General features: G+C 45.1%; 1 protein-coding gene across 5 annotated transcripts in view; it reads left to right on the forward strand.

Moving 5' to 3' along the window:
- Positions 1–18,157, forward strand: part of LOC112493602 — a 99,184-nt gene that overhangs the window by 33,543 nt on the left and 47,484 nt on the right. For 4 of the 5 annotated variants that reach the window (XR_003058967.1, XM_025082341.1, XM_025082336.1 and 1 more), the window contains one exon: positions 12,786–13,457. The exons of the other annotated variant lie outside the window; for it this stretch is intronic. Coding sequence is in view for 3 of the 4 variants with exons in the window: in XM_025082341.1 (XP_024938109.1) it covers positions 12,786–13,457 (672 nt within the window). In the remaining variant the exon portion in view is untranslated. The remainder of the gene's footprint in view (positions 1–12,785; positions 13,458–18,157) is intronic. 5 annotated transcript variants of the gene reach the window in all.

Consider the following 18,157-nt stretch of genomic DNA (forward strand, 5'->3'; position numbering starts at 1 on the left):
CGAGGAACACGTGGACTCCAAAATCTACGACGAGGAACACGTAGACTCCGAAATCTACGACGAGGAACACGAAGAGTTCAAAATCTGCGGCGAGGAACACGAAGAGTTCAAAATCTGCGGCGAGGAACACGAAGAGTTCAAAATCTGCGGCGAGGAACACGAAGAGTTCAAAATCTGCGGCGAGGAACACGAAGAGTTCAAAATCTGCGGCGAGGAACACGAAGAGTTCAAAATCTGCGGCGAGGAACACGAAGAGTTCAAAATCTGCGGCGAGGAACACGAAGAGTTCAAAATCTGCGGCGAGGAACACGAAGAGTTCAAAATCTGCGGCGAGGAACACGAAGAGTTCAAAATCTGCGGCGAGGAACACGAAGAGTTCAAAATCTGCGGCGAGGAACACGAAGAGTTCAAAATCTGCGGCGAGGAACACGAAGAGTTCAAAATCTGCGGCGAGGAACACGAAGAGTTCAAAATCTGCGGCGAGGAACACGAAGAGTTCAAAATCTGCGGCGAGGAACACGAAGAGTTCAAAATCTGCGGCGAGGAACACGAAGAGTTCAAAATCTGCGGCGAGGAACACGAAGAGTTCAAAATCTGCGGCGAGGAACACGAAGAGTTCAAAATCTGCGGCGAGGAACACGAAGAGTTCAAAATCTGCGGCGAGGAACACGAAGAGTTCAAAATCTGCGGCGAGGAACACGAAGAGTTCAAAATCTGCGGCGAGGAACACGAAGAGTTCAAAATCTGCGGCGAGGAACACGAAGAGTTCAAAATCTGCGGCGAGGAACACGAAGAGTTCAAAATCTGCGGCGAGGAACACGAAGAGTTCAAAATCTGCGGCGAGGAACACGAAGAGTTCAAAATCTGCGGCGAGGAACACGAAGAGTTCAAAATCTGCGGCGAGGAACACGTGGACTCCGAAATCTACGACGAGGAACACGAAGGCTCGAAAATCTGCATCCAGGATCACGGAAATCTACAGCAGGAATAGTTTTGCTTCTAACTTGTAATGAAAGATAGCATTGTAATATGTTTTAGCCACCTTGTACGGCTTTGCGTCTGACTGAACGCTTACCTCAAAACAATTGGGAATCGTGAGTTCGACGTGAAGCTGCTGCACGAAGCTAAGGCGTTCCTCCAATATCAGAAATTTGTCAAAAAATGAGAAAAATTCGGACGCAAATATCTCTCTTATTATGTCTGCAATCCGTCCGAATTTTTTTTTCATCTTTATTATTTTTTCTTGCTCTACAACTTTTGCATTTAACTTGTTTCAATATCTTTTGAAATGGCGAAGATAATTTTTTTTATTTGCGACCGGAAGTTGAGCGAACAATAATAATATGCCCATTCGATGCGCAATCAAAAAACATTCAATGGTTGTGACATCAGATTGTCCAAATTGTGCACCGTTTCACCGCAAATCTCAAACGTGCATTTCTGGTGATACACTCTGTAGACAGGTTCCGGGTTGTCCTTCTTTCCCTACACTTTCAGTGTCCGACCGAACCGTGATTTTCATTCGGGTCAAAAGTTCCGAATTGCGCGCGAATGTAATTTTATGAGATTCACTGAAAACAGTCTTTCCGCTTAAATACTGTATGCCGGTTTGGGTCGCTAGGATCGCTGATTATATTTCTACGTTAATTAAAATATAGTAACTGGACTATAGTTATTTCACTGTACAGTCGTGCATGAAAGGGTCTGCAGTGTTACGCTTCACTGCCCCTTCAATGCAATCTCTAATTAAAATCTGCCTGCAGGTACGCAATTATCATCGTATTGATATCGTTCCCACCAATCGTTATCCCTTGTGCATGCATATATATATACGCTGTTTAATAAGTTTTACTCAATTGCGCCACGAAAAAGCAGATTGTTACGCGTTTGTAAACGTGCGAATTAACCGGGGGATTTACTGTACGTTAAAAACACAATCGTACATTCGATGTGCATGATTCGCGAATTTTACGTTATTCAATTACACTCTTCACCTCCCCTCCACCCCCCTTGCTGCCGACCCCGTGAAATAGCTGGCTGAATTTAATTACGCGGCCACGCGCCAACCACCCCTTCTACCCTTGTGCCATAAAGCAGCCGGCTAACCCCTTCCCAGGTAATCTTCCTCTAGTTTGAACGGGGTTGGTAGGAGGGCGGGGGGTTGGCAACTGCACGGGAGGAACGCACGGTATTCATGGACATTCAAAGTATCAACCAGGATGCCATTATGGAGGTAGTAAATAAATTCCCTAGGGGTTATCTAGACCTAGAACCTTCGTGCTCGTTCTATAATTCGAACAGGGGTTGCGCACGTGTTGGACAGGAGGGTGGCTTCCTTGGACCGGTGGCCCAGGGTTAAGGGTATTTCGGAAGGATTCTGAGTAGGAAGAGAAATCACAGTGAATCCGAAGGAGTCTATCCGTATGCAGTATAGGTATAGTATATTTTGCTAATTCCGCTAACGGTACCGGGGCAAAAGCACCAATCTGAAAGTTTTCGATGCCAGCGAAGCAGGGGCAAACTGCAATTAGCCGAGTTCGGTTCCGTTTCATCAAACTCGGCCTATCCTGGGCCGAGGGGGTGCTTCGGAGAATCTCGAATGATTTGCTTCCTTCCTTCGGGACTGACCTTGGGATACCCTCTTAATTGTCATTAACTTTTTTGTTTTCTTAGTCGTAACTCCTACGCCAATGGGACGTTCTTATCGATCTGCTTTGAGGTAATTACCTGCAAATCCCATTGAGACGAGCTTGCGATCGGTTATCCGGTAATTGGTACCCTTGCTGGGGCGCTATTAGGAATACGTAATACCGTCGAAAACTTTGGTATCCCTTGTCCACCTAGACTTGCTCCCGTCAACCCTCGTCTCGATGACGGACCCTGTCCTGGACACGTGTCTACGCTTAACCGTTCTCGATGTTCGAGATCGATGTCTCGATCACGGGAACGATATGTTAATCCAGCGATCACTGACGCAGTTGCCGTTTGATAAAAGCTTCCGTCTAACTCGGGTGAAGCTCGCGTGTAAAGGTTGTCAAGGGCACCAGTCATCGTGGGGCAGACGCCGTCCAAATTGCCTGTCGGGCTGACTATTGTTATGGGTATTAAGCCTGTGGTAAATAGGCACTTTTTTGCGGAGTCAGCCAGGGTTAGTTTAAGCTGTGCTTTGAAATAAGGTTAGGTTAGGTCGAAATAAAAAATGATAACACGATTAAGAGCTCTAAGCGATTTCACAGTTAAGTCCGATCTGTTGGCACTGGCTTTGCTTCGGTAGAGTTTTGGTAATTCGTTTAAAGGCTCCTTTCAAGTTCTCGCTACGGTTACTTGTCGTCGGCCGTCCATGGGGAAGCTGCTAGACTTTCACGGGCTCGAATGGGCCAGGTCGATGGTAGCTTACTTTAATCGCCTATACGCGGGGCGAACGGCCTTGCTTCGACGTTTTCAATCTGTCGAAACTGGTTGAAACACACGGGATACGTTCCTAGTCGTTCAATGACTCGGGATCCAGTAGCCGTTTTATTAAACGACAAAGTGCTGCTCCGAGCATGCCAGCCCTTTATACAGTTGGTTAGTGGTAGGGACGCTTCGCTTTCGATCCTCCTTTCGCTTTATGCTAGACGCAATCCTCGAATTCGCCATTCGTCAATTCTACGAATTACAATGAAACGGGAATTACGATCATTGACGCTCGACTCTCGAGGACTCCTTTTGCACTGGCTCCTTTCATTGGGCTGCCTCTTGGGCCTGGACAGAGAATCGACGAAAGTCTCGCAGATTCTTTATTACCGCCAGGATTTTTTGGACTTATTTACACGAACTGACTAATTTTCGTTTTCAGACGCGAAGTTAATGTCAAATCTTACCTTGACCCTGTGCCACTGGGAGACGACGGAAATTCAATCGAGGATCACGAGAATGTTACTGGTACCTACGTAATTCGGCATCGCGACGCCTGGCGTCTAATTCGAGACGTTGCCATTTAATGTTCCGTTTAATGAATTACGACGCGTCTTTAAAAGAGGAATATTACATTTTTTGTGAATACTTTTTTTTTTTTTGACATTACTCAGCATCGTTCCCTTCACTGTTGGGAAACACAGTCACCGTATAAGCGCCAAAAACTAATATTTATACCAAGACACTGTAGCAGACATTTTTATAAGGGTGTAGACACATTCGGACGTTACGTAAGGGATGAAAAAACAAAAGCGCAGAGGGTAGGTTCGAAAAGAGTAGAAAGGCCGATCGGCGACGTTAGCGCGTCAGCTGACCTACCCTTGTCTATCCAGGGCCGGCTCTCTCAGCCCCGGACGGAAGGGCCCCCTTGGGACTAGGAGAACAGTCGAGAAACAAGATCCTTATCTTCAGTCTTAAGGGAAACTTTCCTTCTCTCACTTTCACCTGAATTTGCCAATCGTATAGATTTCCCGTATGTTTCCCGGGACAAATAAAGCGTCACGGCTTATCCGGATGAAAAAAAAAGAAACAAACAGAAAAAAGGAAAAAATTGAACCCAAGGGACACTACTGTAACAAAGAAAGTCATTCCTCCCCTCTGTCCTCGAGCTCCCAGCCTAGTCCCTTGTACCTATCACCCGTTCTAAATTATAACCTTTTGACCTCTCGAACCTTCATCTTGACTCCTCTCAAATGCCGCTGCAATCGCTGAAACCAGTTTCTCGACTCATAATCACAGATACGGCAAGGGGTCGCTAGAGTTGCCCAGCAATCTAACTGTTTCATTATGCTCTTATAAATGCATCACTTTTCTTTCTTATTAAGATAATTATTCGAGAGATCCTTTCTTTGCCTACGACAGTATTCTCTATGGTATGGCCATGTCTCTTTCTCTCCCGCTCACGTAACGGGAGCCTCTCTCACTCGCTCCCATGCCCGCCGTGCGAATGACTTTCATCCCGCATCCTCCGCTGGTAATTCACTCGCAAACCTACGCCTATGGCGCGCAGAGTATCTCTCTCCTTCTTTTTATCTTTGCGACTCTTAAATTGCCGGATGCAATTCAGCGGCGTCGTTTAAATGGATTTTTTTACTTTTTTAAGAAATCATTATTATTTCCCATTTTTAAACGAACCTACACTTACGTGCACGTCATATGTCAGATACATCCCTGTCGTCACGACACACGCCATTGAGCGCGTCCTAACGTACGTTACACACATTCGCATATATACCTATGCTCGACCATGCGGAATTTAACGGACGCAGCTTCATGGAGAAGCGATCGTAATTTTCCTCCCTTCCTACCGTACCCGACTATCACCTCCCCTCCAGAAACCCCTCCGTCATTTTTCCAACGTGCCGGGAATCGTTTGTAAGGATGAATTTCTTCGTGCGGAATTCACCATCATTCGTTTGGAAACAATTGAACACGTGACTACGGTCGTACGAGGAATTTCACGACAGTCTATTGTGTTGGGGGTTTAGCCTTTTATTATTTTCGGGCGAGAAAATAGAAGAAGAAGGAAAGACAATTTGACCCGCGTCGATCGTCGGGGAGGGAGTGTAAGAATATTTTACGATTTTTCGAATTCTAGAGTGACATTCATATATTTTCCGATTGTTACTTCTTTATTTTTTTTTTGGACTTTTTTTCAATCCCTTATCGATATATGTTATTGTGGCAACTGATCATATGGTTACATAAGCACAGATGGTATTCCCAGTCGACACCAGGGGGCAGTAGTAGCGCTATTACTGATTCCAGAGAGATTCTGGTCATGGCGACTCGGCCTATAGTGACTATTGCCAGAGTTAGAGTTAGTATTGAGTTTATCTAGGGACTTTTCCGAACGACTCGTTAATCGTTCCATGCTATTGGTATGGGTCACGTGAATATTTATCTTATTGTATGGCTTTGCGATTTAGGCGCTTGCTCATAGTTACTCAGGTATGGAATTGATAAAGTTCAATATCGATGAAAATGACTGCAGCAGAGGGAGACAATAAACATGACGATCGACTCTTACCAAGTCAGAGAAAAATGAATGCCGGCAGTTATGAGTCGAACGGGTCAATGGAGTCGAAGTCCTTTGGAAGGAAGGTCTTTGAGTTCGAGAATAAAGGAGAGGAATCTTGAGAGGCATTTTAATCGAGCCTTCTTCCTGTGGCTGACAGATTCTTTATCGAAGGTTGGGATGCATTTAACAAATTTTTTTGTTTTTTTTTTCCTTCTTTTTCTTTTTTGTAACACTCTTCGAGTCTCAATTTGATTTTGGAAAATTTTTTATTCATTTTTTTTAAGCAGGGTCAAGGAGTGCTTTCGAGTGCCTCGCAGACTTTATGCTTACACTGGAAACTACTTTGATCTAGTTATTGCCAACTTCAGATTCGTGATACCTGTGCAGTTGCATATATATATATATATATATGTATAGTCGCGCCTGTGTTTATATCGTCGTATTCCAGTTGTCTTGTAGTCCGGGATGAATCGTTAGGATCGTAATTGGCTCTCGAAAAATTAGTAGCTAATAAATGGTCAGTAGCTAATGGGTCTGCAGAGATTAGGAAGTAAGAGGTGATTTCGTCGAATTGGCTCAGAGTAACAAGATGCTGAATATCTGTTCGAGAACTTGTCCAGCCTTATTGGACTCTTGGGTTGCTAATTTATTTATTTTCTCTGCGAAGTTCCATCTTGTTACCGGTTGAATAATCCTTTTGTCTGATTATCTGCTCGATATTCAGAGAGTCTGATAAAAACGGGCAAATATTTAAATTCGTATCTCCGTGTTACGAATATTTGCCATTATTTCCACTTTCGTACTGGGATTCGTGCAAAAATATTTTGTATGCATTTTTTGTTCCCCCCTCTTTTTGTTTCATGTCCCACGCACGTGTTCACAAAATTGGCAAATACTTCGAAACATACGTATTTCATAAAACATTCTATTAGCGTCTCACCAGCGAGCGACGAAACCGATACGTTTCGCGTAGTAATATCGCGAATCAGACATCTCGCGGTTCGGCTGTTTCGAACGTGAACGCAGCCAACGCGCAGAATCGCGAATGGGTCCCAGGCAATTTCAAGTACGTATTCCGTTAACGAAAGGGATAGCAAGTTTATCCTATCGCGTATCCCGATGTTGCGTAACACTAAAAATTGGATTCTCGATAGCGGAGGTCGTTACGTAATCTAAAAAAAAGGCGCTCCTCACAAAATAATAATCACCATCCGGTACGGAACGTCAATGCGGAAATTATGAATAGCAATGAAACTTTTTACTGCTGTAACCACTCATTGACATTCGTTGGTGCGTATTACCTGTATTTCCATATTTTTTCAATTTAACTCTCAAGCTAAACCCCACGTTCCGTCGAATACTCGAGAGTATTTTTACAAGGAACGTACAAAAGTGGCAAATATATTTTTTCCGTTTTCCCTCGTCACGGCCGTTTTTCATTTTCAGGAATTCCTTTGAAAGCGGCACGTTTCGTAAATACCAAGTGGTATTTTTAAATCGAGATTCTTGCAAGCTCGATCGCATTCAAGAACGTTTGGACTCGGGTCCGGGTGGGGTTATAAAGCATTGCGGTTGAAAGTGACAAATTTCTCATTCCCATATACACGCAACACCTTTTCGACCACCGACCATCTTCTTCCCGTTTGAATTTTCCCGCCGGGCTACCCGGGCAAATACACGTAAACACAGCCCGGGACAATCTTTCAAGTCTTGCTTCTTGTTTCTTATTATCTCGAGCCGTATTTCCCCTGTCGTCGTTACGTATTATTTATATTGTCTCCACGGAAGGAGAAGAAGCCACTCGGGCAGCTTTTTCTAATCAAAACTGGGCTGAAATTTGATGTCTTTTTTTTCAATTCTCTATACTTCTCCGACAAACAATATATCGAAATTCACTGTGCTCCATGTTAGACTCCCTTGTATTGCACAAATAATTGCACCCGGCTGAATTCATCGGTAATTGAATTAGAAGCGTTCTTCAATCTTCTTCTCCGTTTGTCTGCCGTCTCGGGGCGTTCGGATCATCCCCCTTAGCCCTACCGAGGGAAACCAAATAAGGACAATGAATTCCTATAAAGATCTGTTGAGGAGTGGGGGCACTGGTTAGGTGTCACTTTATTAATCCTCCCCCCCCTCCCCTTCCCCCAAATCACTCAACGAGAGTCTACTGTAGGGTATATGTATTAGGGTGAAGGAAAAAAAAATGTATACGATATCTTTAAAACCACCCTAATATGCGAATATACGGTCGATTCAAATTACGCGCGCTTCGAAGAAAAAAAGCTTTTAACTGCTGCTGCTGCGATCCCATGCACTGTGGCACTTGGAAGCTTTACCGATAGGATTAGTTCAGTAGTTTATCGGCTGAAAACGTGCGTGCGAATCGTCGCACTAAAAGGTCGTGGTATAACGATCGATCGATAATCGGCTGGTGGCCGGGGGGAGGGTGGGGTGTATGGGTGAGCTAAAATGCGATCTCTAGTTTCCACTAGCTTATTGTTAGTTTCCATAACGCACGGTATCGTCCTTTACGAGGCATTTGGGAGCTTCTGTTGAAACTACCTAGACGATTATGCGAAGGTTCTAACTTTCGGTCTACTGCGCATGCGCGTTAACGTAACCCCTAGAACCGTTCGTTCTCGACTCCCCGTAGAGGATAGCGATACCAAAGATTCGCCAATTTTTAATTTATATCTTCAGTACCAATTACGTTTTTCGCGGTCGAGCGTTTTGAGTTTGGGAGAAAAGAATTTTTTGACTCTGTCAAAAGTTGGCACTACTGCTCTGTTTTTCACCACTTTATGCATTCACTGCTCTCGGTAATTTTCTCTTTGTAGCATTTCAACGGGAATTGCAACCATTTTGTATTTTTCTTTGAATATACGCTTACTGGGTATTGTTTTGGCACAGATCGTGAGATTAGCAATTTCGAAATAATACGATATTTATTTAGCCTTCATTTTTGCAGCTAATCGCGAAAACTACCTGACTTTACTTTATTCACGTTTATCGTCGCTCTCGACCAAATTCCAACAACTGTTCTCCACTGGCTGTTAACTGTCGAATACAGTAAACAACGTTTACGGCGCACAAAGCGTTCGCGAGTCAAAGGGCCAACCGTGCGCCGGTCGGCTACTGTATTTATCGCAGGTATAGCAGAGACTATTTGAAAAGCCTCGCGTTACTCGAATGACTGACGGTACGCAACGCCCTAGCAGATACGAAAGCCTCTCCGGAGGCCAAGCAGCTTTTACCCTCGAACGAGCAAAACTATTACGAGGCTGACGTGCGAAATGATTATTCCTCAACTATCAACTGCGTTACCATGGCAATCGTATTGTCTCTTCGACTGTAAAAGCTCTGCGCTCGAAGCACGAAAACGTATACCCGTTACGGCGGATACGAAGATACAATATTTCTCAAGCTCAGAACCAGATATACAATCGTCAATAAGACTCTCGCGAATACCTAATCAGAATATATGAAACACGATAAGAAACCAGATACGTTGTGAAAAAAATTTATTTACAATTTTTTCTTAACCGTTCATTCACCCTGACACACAAGACTTCCCAAGGACAAACTTAAAGCTTCCGAGAGTCTCCAGAATGCTTTCCTCTATTTTTCACGAGGACCCGGCGACAACTTTCCATAAGGTAGTCTAACGCGAAAACAAATGTCCCGGGGTCGGCGAAGAAGAACAGCCGGAGCTACGAGAGGGACGGGGGACTGGCGGGGGACTGGCGGGGGACTGGGTACCAAGCAGGGTGCAAAAGGTTAGAGGGATGGTATCTCTCCGGGCGAGGCGCGACATTTTTCTTAGCCTTGAAATATGCACGGGCCACGGCCTCCCGAGACTTGAATTACCCCTCGTGTCTCCGTTCTCTGCCCAGACAATCCCACCCCCCGACCCCCTTCGTACAACCATACCCAACATAGTGGTGCAGAACAATCCCCAAGGAATCTCCAGGATCTGGGATGAAATCTTGAGGATTTCAAATTTTTTATATACCACATCAAATTACCTCCTTGGGTGGTTGGGGGGGGAGGGGGAGGGGGGTTCGCCCAGACGCATTCTCCTCTGGCTACCCTTAGTCTCGTAAAATATTCTCCCTAAACCACCCTTATTGCATCTTCGTCTCGGAGTCTAACAAAGGTCGTTTCGCTTGCGTATAAAATGTCCAGCTTCGAAATCGAATTTCCAAACGGTCTAGACGGCTTACGACCCTTCGCTAATGTTACGTCATAACTACCTTCCATACGTACACGCAAGGGTAGCGCAGTCTTACGGATGATATTCATGGCGCGTTATATGGAAATCACGGTTTTACGCGCTCACCGTGCAAGGAACATCGCCTGGAAGCGAGTCGACCGTTTTGCGTTACTCTCTTTTCCTATATATCTCTCTCTCTCTCTCTCTTTCTCCTTCGCTCTGCATATTACGTCTGTCTCTTTTTACTATACCTCCTACTTTGCATGGCTCGTACTTATAACCCGTAACGATTTTATAAATATCTAATAGCAGTCACATTTTACCATATTTCAAAGCCAACCTCCCCCTGTACCCTTTAAGCGTTTCTGTTATACGCTCACCCTGTACTCTCTGTTATCCCTATCTTTTTTTTTCTCGGCGGCTTTTGCTATTCTTACTCTCTACCCACTCTGTACCTATACTACCACTGGGTCGACCCTTAACGCTACGGATGCATTAGAGATCCGACGCCCTATGGAATCCCGTTATGCTCGTGACGTATGCTTCAGGCATTTAATGCGATCCTGAGCATTCCGGAATACAGTAATATTGGCGTGGTAATATAGCTAACGGTAATACAGAGGGATGCCTTTACGGGTCTTAGAGAGAAATAAGGTTCTATTATATTATGCAGAGACTGTATATATATATATATATATATATATATAGTCTGCAAATACTAAAATCCAGTACAATAGTGTAGCGTTCAGGGACGCAGGCGGTTTTTTACCATGACTGAGATAAAACTTTGTGAATCCTTGGAGATTCCCGAAGTAAATCCGTACAGATATCAGAAAATCGAGAGCGATTCCGAAAAGGGGAAGAAGGGATGCTGGATCGTGAAAATGTCAATACTGGTATGGGTACAGTTTCGTAGGACCGAACGAGTGGAATTACCTATCGGTATATGTATATTGCCGATCTGCGAAATGGCAGGAAATCGAGGATTCCTCTACACTAGGTATTGCCCAAGTGGCTACGAAATATCTGATACGTCCTGAGAGCGTCGGAACGCATTTGCCGTTCTTCGATTTTTCTATCGTCTCTCGTAAATCTATTTGACACTGTCGATACCGCCGTTCTTTTCGCTCATCGGCGCTACCAGTTCCTGCAGTCGTGCTAACTGTCCGCGAGTGGTAGTAAACTTTTGTTTCTCGTTAACCAATAGAATTATCCTGCCCCCTGGCAATTACGGGGAGTCGATCATAAATAACGACTCGTCACGTGATCCATTTTCAGGTTTCATTCACGAAAAATAGCCGGGGTTACGCGTGCGTATATATATATATATATATATATATATATATATATATATATATATATATATACGTAAGGTATACTTCAATGATATTTCGTACAGCCGGTTTCTCAGCCAGTCCTCCTCATTGATCACTGTTTAACGCTTAATTCTCACATTCGCTTCGTCAGCCATTCTGCCTCGTACTTGAATGATGTATGACGTCAGGAGTGACATATATGAGAATTTTAAAATGTACTTACAGAGAGATCACTTGAAGCGAGAGCCCACTTCAGTGAGTTACTCGTCCTACATAGTGGCTAATAGGTAGGAGTGTCGTAGAAAGTGCAAAGTGAATTTATAGTATATTAACTTTTTCTTTTTAATTGTCACGTTAATCCTGTACTTGGTAAATTTTAATTGGATCGAATCAGCCAAGCGGGACTCGATGGATTTCGTCGAGTCGAAACTCTGCAAATTGGTCGATTTGCTTTGCCGTACGTTCGTTAACGCGTGGCGTGTGAATTTCGTTGGTATTGTTGATGCTTGTTGGTTTTTGAATGAAAACGAAAAAAAGAAAAAAAATGTTGAAAAATAAAAATGAAGGAAACGCATTAGGTGGGCTCGCGGGTGTTTAATTCGATCGGTCGTTGTCTCGTATGTAAAAGGTCCCGTGCTCGGGGAGGCTCGGGGAAGTCCTGGAAGAAGAGAAGAATGAAGAGTCGAGGGTAGTGCCGGCATCCTCGAGGGAAGCTGAAGCGTGCCTGAAGGTCGTCTCCCCTGAACAGGGGAGGCAGCCAGGGTGAAAGCCTCACGATAGGTTGCTTGCAAAGCGGGGGGTCCAGGGGGCTGGAGGGTGGTACGAGTATGTGTTGCGTCTTGCAAGGGGCAGAGAGAGTCTTTCCCTCGGCCGGGGGGAAGCAGGGGGGTGGTTCTGCTAATACAAGGGGAGCCACCCCCGTAGGGGCGCCGGACCTACCCTTGGAGTCTCTTTGGGCTGCGGGATTAGACGACGGCATGGGATTCCCGCAAAGATGTTCCTACGCTCATCACACCCTGGCCAACGTACCGAATCACTCGAACAACCCTGATGAACTCTGGCGTGAACGGAATCTGTCCTACAGGTAGAGCTCCAATTAACCCCCTGGCGGTTGGAGCGTTAACTATAGCCTATAGCCGGTTGTAAAAAATTTATATTTTTATTACTTATATATAATCCCACCCCACCAGCCCCTCCTAACCTCCTCTTTCGACTCCTCCACGTTTATGGCTGTTTATGGCTGTCGTTACGATTCAACCCCCATCGAGGTGTCACTTAGATTCGGATAACCCTGGACTCTAACTGCAGAACACCCACCACCTCGACCGGCATCGGATCCTCGATAACGGATGAGATATGGACCTCAGCCAACGAGAGGAAGTTCTTTCGGACGTCGACTACGTCCACCGGGATCGGATCGTCCCTGAATCTTCAGGATAACAACAGATCGCTAGAGTCGAGGGATGGAGATTTTTACTCGACGGATATCGAGGACTCAAAGGACACGTATCGTAGATTCTATCCGAACACACCGACGACCTCGGGTCTTGGATCTTCGTCGGACAGACAGTCGGTCGAGACGCAGCGCTCCAGAGACCTACCGGATCACCTTTGGGCGGCGGCCATGGAAGACGGTTTCTCGAGGTTCAACGCCATGAAGTCACTTCAGACCATCACCCGGCAACCGAGACCAAATCACGATTGGGTAAGGACCGAGAGGATCTCGCGATTCACCAAGCACAGGACGATCAGCCAGTCGCCTCAGCGCGAGCAGGAAATTTGGACGACCACGTTGAACGACGCGAGCGTCTCGGGATACGCGACCCAGAGGAACCCGATGGCTCATAGGTGTCACCATCAAGCCAGACGTAGCTTCTCCACGTCCATCGTCGCCGACCTTGCCGTCACGCCTAATGGCTCGCAGCAGAGCCTGGGAAGCGGAGAATTTCTGGTGAGTCGACACGTCATCCAAATCTCTCGACTGCGAGTGCCGCTTTGTCTTTGCACTTATTAATTTTTTTTTTTTTTTTTTTTTTTTTTTTTTTTTTTTTTTTTTTTTTTTTTCGTCATCATCCTTACCTCGTTAACCGTCACACGATAGTTGCCAACCTGCAAGACGTAGTCGGAGAATTTGGGAAAATGTCCCCAGGTCGCAATTTATCCTGGAATGTTAACGAGACTGTTATTAGTAGTCTCCCTATAGGTATATATCTATATATTTCAATGGGGACGTCGCACAAAGCTCCTCCATACACAGGTTATCCCCATAGATACCATGGGCAACGTAAACTGGCGAACCCTCGTTCGCACTACCGCCGTGAATTCCACTAAGGGGAGATTTTGGCAGGGATAAAGACATAGTTTCCACATACTTCAAGGATATACCGCGGAATCTTCATGTCCCTTGTAAAGCACATTTTAAATCTCGCCGATACCATTGTCCCGTTTTAATAAGTCATACAAATTTTAGACGTAACAAATTTAACCGATCGATACCTATACCGAAAGTATTATCGAAAATTACCATAAAAATCTTATTACGTAAAACAACGAAACTTACCCTACCTGACAGTATGCGTTTCGTGTAATGCACCAGATATCGGTATAGCTAAATTAGCCGATTCGCATAACGTATAATTAATAGCCGCACGGGTGGCAATACCCGTCTAACCCATTCAGGCGTAATGCCGAATCGATTTACCAGATTCAATTAAATTGCCGTGCAAACGTTGCTGCCGGCGACGTCGGTCGAGACGTCTCTGTGACGTCGCCCGTTAAGTGTTAATTCTCGCGTATTAACGTTTGCCATTTAACGAAGCGTCCTGGAAGCTACCCGTGCGAATTTAATACTGCAGTCGCAAAAAAGAGAAAGACCTCCGACTCTTCGTGAAATTCAGACATTTTCTACGATCGTTATGTACCTTTTTTTTTTACCCACCGTCATTTCCATTGGAACTGGACGTCGGCACGGATGACCCTCCTTTATTTCTCTGCTTTAATCACACAGGCAGTCCCATCCCGTTCGCAGTGCTATCTCCTGACCACTGGCCCACTGGCCCACTGGGCTATCAGGACTCCGAGTTACTTCGAAGACGGTATATCCTGGTCCTTGTAAATAACCAGCCTAACGGTTAACAAATAACAGCCTTGTAATTACGGTCGAATGATAAAACCCGTCATTTGTAATTCACGAGCCCTTTGCCCTCGAAATTCTGAGTATGAAAATTGTCTGCCTTTACTACTTTACTTTTGGTATAGACTGTAGTGGATAGGTATAGTTTGTGGCATGCATATGTATATCTATAGGATAGGCTTCTGGGGTCACCTCGTCACCTCCTACCAATTCTATTTATGTTCATCTAGACCAGACTACTTTTGAAACTGCTTGTACGATCCTTGCTTCTTCGTCCCTTGGTACGTCCAATCATCAACGCTGATAGCTAGGACCGTTTACCGATTAAATGAATTCCCATAATTTACTGATGAATCTCGTTCCTTTATTTTCCACTGTATTCGCCCAGGACGCCAGAGCGAATGGCGCTAATCGAAAATTATATTCGATCGATAGCAATTATCATTGCGTGTTATATTGTTCAGTGAAAAAGAGCAATCAGTCAATATTTACAGCAATGATTTATCCCATCTACGTTATTCTCACGTATTCCAATTACGCTCTGTAAACGCGTCTCTTTTGTCATTATTAATCTGTATCTCTAATTTTCGGTTAAGGAATTCAGCATATACCACACACGGTGTACTAATAGAGTGGGCAATCGTCCAGGGATCAGTTTCGAGCCGGCAGGTATTTAATTGATATAACGCGTCAGAGGCTGTTATCGAATCGGACAGACGGGCAGTGCACACTTGCGAGCGCCAATCAACGTTTTCATCAGGCCTGTCAGCTGTCAAAATCCAGTCTAATTGCCGACGGAACCTCAAGTTTCGGTATGACGGTAGAACGAGGCGGGATGTTTGGAAAATCGGATTTTTCTTATACGAGCTTTAACGCTGTTCAGTGTGATATGAGAATCTATGGAATCGAGGTAAAAGTCGTCCGTCCTCATTGACTTCATTTCGCGGTTAACAAATACCGTTGTGCTGCCTTTTGGAGCGCAGAAGTCATTAAGGACGTTGAACGTCCTCAGGCCTGGACGCCTTCGGCTCTCACAGACTTCAGTCGTATTGTGCATCCCTTGATAAGAGAGAGAAAAGAGATAAAAAAAAATTCGAATTTTTTCACAATCGAAAAATTCTTTCGTAAAATATTCTTTTCGTACGAAAACTCTTGAGAATTATGAGAAAAAAAAAGAATAAAATCTTGGCCAGCAATGAATGCAAGGACCATCAAAGTTATCACGTAATACCAGAGAGCGACGTCGCAGCGTCCCGACGCCAGTGCTTCTCAACCACGTGCCGAATATCGGATCAGATCGCATCTCCTACGTCAGCCGAGCAAACGCAAACCTGGAAGCTTAGCAACCAGGTGGATCACAGATCGAAGGGAGTCGGATGATGAACCTGGAGGAAGGATGAAATAGGAAGAGAGACGAAAGCGCAATTTCCCAGAGGGGATATTATTATTATTTTAGCTAACCTCAACCGGGAATCGCGCTTTGGTTATCGAGTCGATTCCTTCATCAAATAATCAGGGCCCGACGGGCAGCATGGGATTTCGCGCAGGACCAGATTCCGCGTTGCGGGGAATTCCTCTAACAAAATCGCACAATCCGTCATCCTGAAAGGACAGAGTCACGTGGACCGGACGAACGTCCGTGAGTCCTGATCCTTTTTTGTCTCCCAAGGTGTTTTGTCTCCCGGAATGTTTAATATAAAACTTCGTAATGTTAGGTTAGGTTGGCACTGGGTTCGTTCGTCGTTCTTTAATTTGAACTCCAGTCTGCCGGTACACGGCAGAGCAGCGCAGAGCAGCAGCAGCCAAGGATTGTTTCCTACTTCGTTATCCGGAACTGTCAGTCGGTACCCAGCTACATCCGTGTAAAGAAAGGAAAATCGTAAAACGAGACTTCATACTTATTTTTAGCTTCATTTGCCACCAATAAGCTACACCGTGTTTCCGTATCCTCACGAAATCAAATGACTGAATCTCTTGAGTGATAAATGGCTTTTAATCAAACGCGTTCCTCGTGCCCCACTTCAGCCTGGAACAACCGCTTGGGACGTGGTTGTGCATCGGGATTAAGTAAATTGGGTCGGGTTGGGTCGCGACTCGTTAACTGGCTCCGTAGGTTCGGCTCCGACCGTCCTTGATCACCTCCTGTCCTCTGCTGCTCTTCGGCATCCTCACTTTCGCTCCGATCTCATCCGGCGGATCGTGCCGCTTCGTTCGTGTCTTATTGTATCCTGTTTTTTTGGTCTTGATGGATTTTCATTTATCGCGATTAGACCTGATAAAAGGATTCCGAAGTGTTTTGCCCTTCCAAGATGCTATGAGACGCGCTTTCGATTCGCTATCGAGACAGGTTGGTCCCTTCGGGGTCTGTGGGTTGGCGTTATTGGCTTAAGCCTTGTTTGTACTGATCCTGTATAACCGAGCTTTGTACGAGCCTATTTGCTCTTTGAGACGGGTGACTATCCTGGAACATTGTTGTCTTAACTCCGAACCTGCCCCATCGGTTCGGCTGGAAATGTCGAAAGGCAGAGTCACTAAAGACACAGAGACAGGACAGGTTCAATAGAAATTTGGCGTAGAATAATTTTGACATAAAATTCATACAGTTGTGAAATTTACAAAAAAAATTCGTGTGTATTTTTAAATGCTAGGGGGATATCTTTGAAAAAAAATTTTCTTTCAAAGAAGTAGGCCAAAAGATTTAGTGGAAATGAAATGAAGTCTCAAAGGTAGGGGGCAGACCAAGTACACTTCGACGGCTTGGACATTTCGTAGGCAGAGGCGTCTGGCGGCTTTGCGGAAGTGACACGGCACTTTGGGGTCGCAAGTGTAATTAAAGAAGAAGCAGGGAACGAAGAAAGGAGGCCGCGAGACCACTCGGCGCAAATGAAGCTACACTCGGCACAGCCAATGAACAAAATGTCAGCCAGCCGCCAGGAAGACTGCGAGGCTGCGGCAGAGATCAGTCAGCCAGCTCTAAGAAAGGGAACTCCTACCGGCCGACCTTTTACCGGCTTTCAAGCTTTTATATTGCGCTCCGACTTTCCTTTGACTTGTTTTTTAATCCGAGAAAAACAGCTATTCAATCTTATTATCGCGATTCTCCCCGAGTGCTGTATGCAGTACTTGCGGGCATCGATGGAGGATTTTTTTTTCATATTTTCACAATTTCAAAATTTTGTCATTTCGTATTTTCGGAAATCACTGGAAGTCATTTCCTACACCCCCCAACACCTCCACAGTCGTCCAGATCCCCACACCCCATCCGGAGCAACGCTTAATCGAGAAACGGGGTTAATGCGGGACACTCCCCGGTAAGGGACAAAAAAGAAAAAAGAAGAAAACTTTAAGAAATTCCAATCTTCGGATTGCGCCACGGATGCGCCACTTTACGAGGAAAATTTTCCCCGAGATTCTTCCCCAAGGGGTGAAAACTTCATCGGTTCCACCCTGCAACCCTACCTCGAAGATACAAACAATCCTCATAAGGCGGAAACTCGGTCGACGTCAAGTTTTAACCC

Source organism: Cephus cinctus, unplaced genomic scaffold (genome assembly GCF_000341935.2).
Source record: "Cephus cinctus unplaced genomic scaffold, Ccin1 Ccin1_scaffold0013, whole genome shotgun sequence".
Lineage (NCBI taxonomy): Eukaryota > Metazoa > Arthropoda > Insecta > Hymenoptera > Cephidae > Cephus > Cephus cinctus.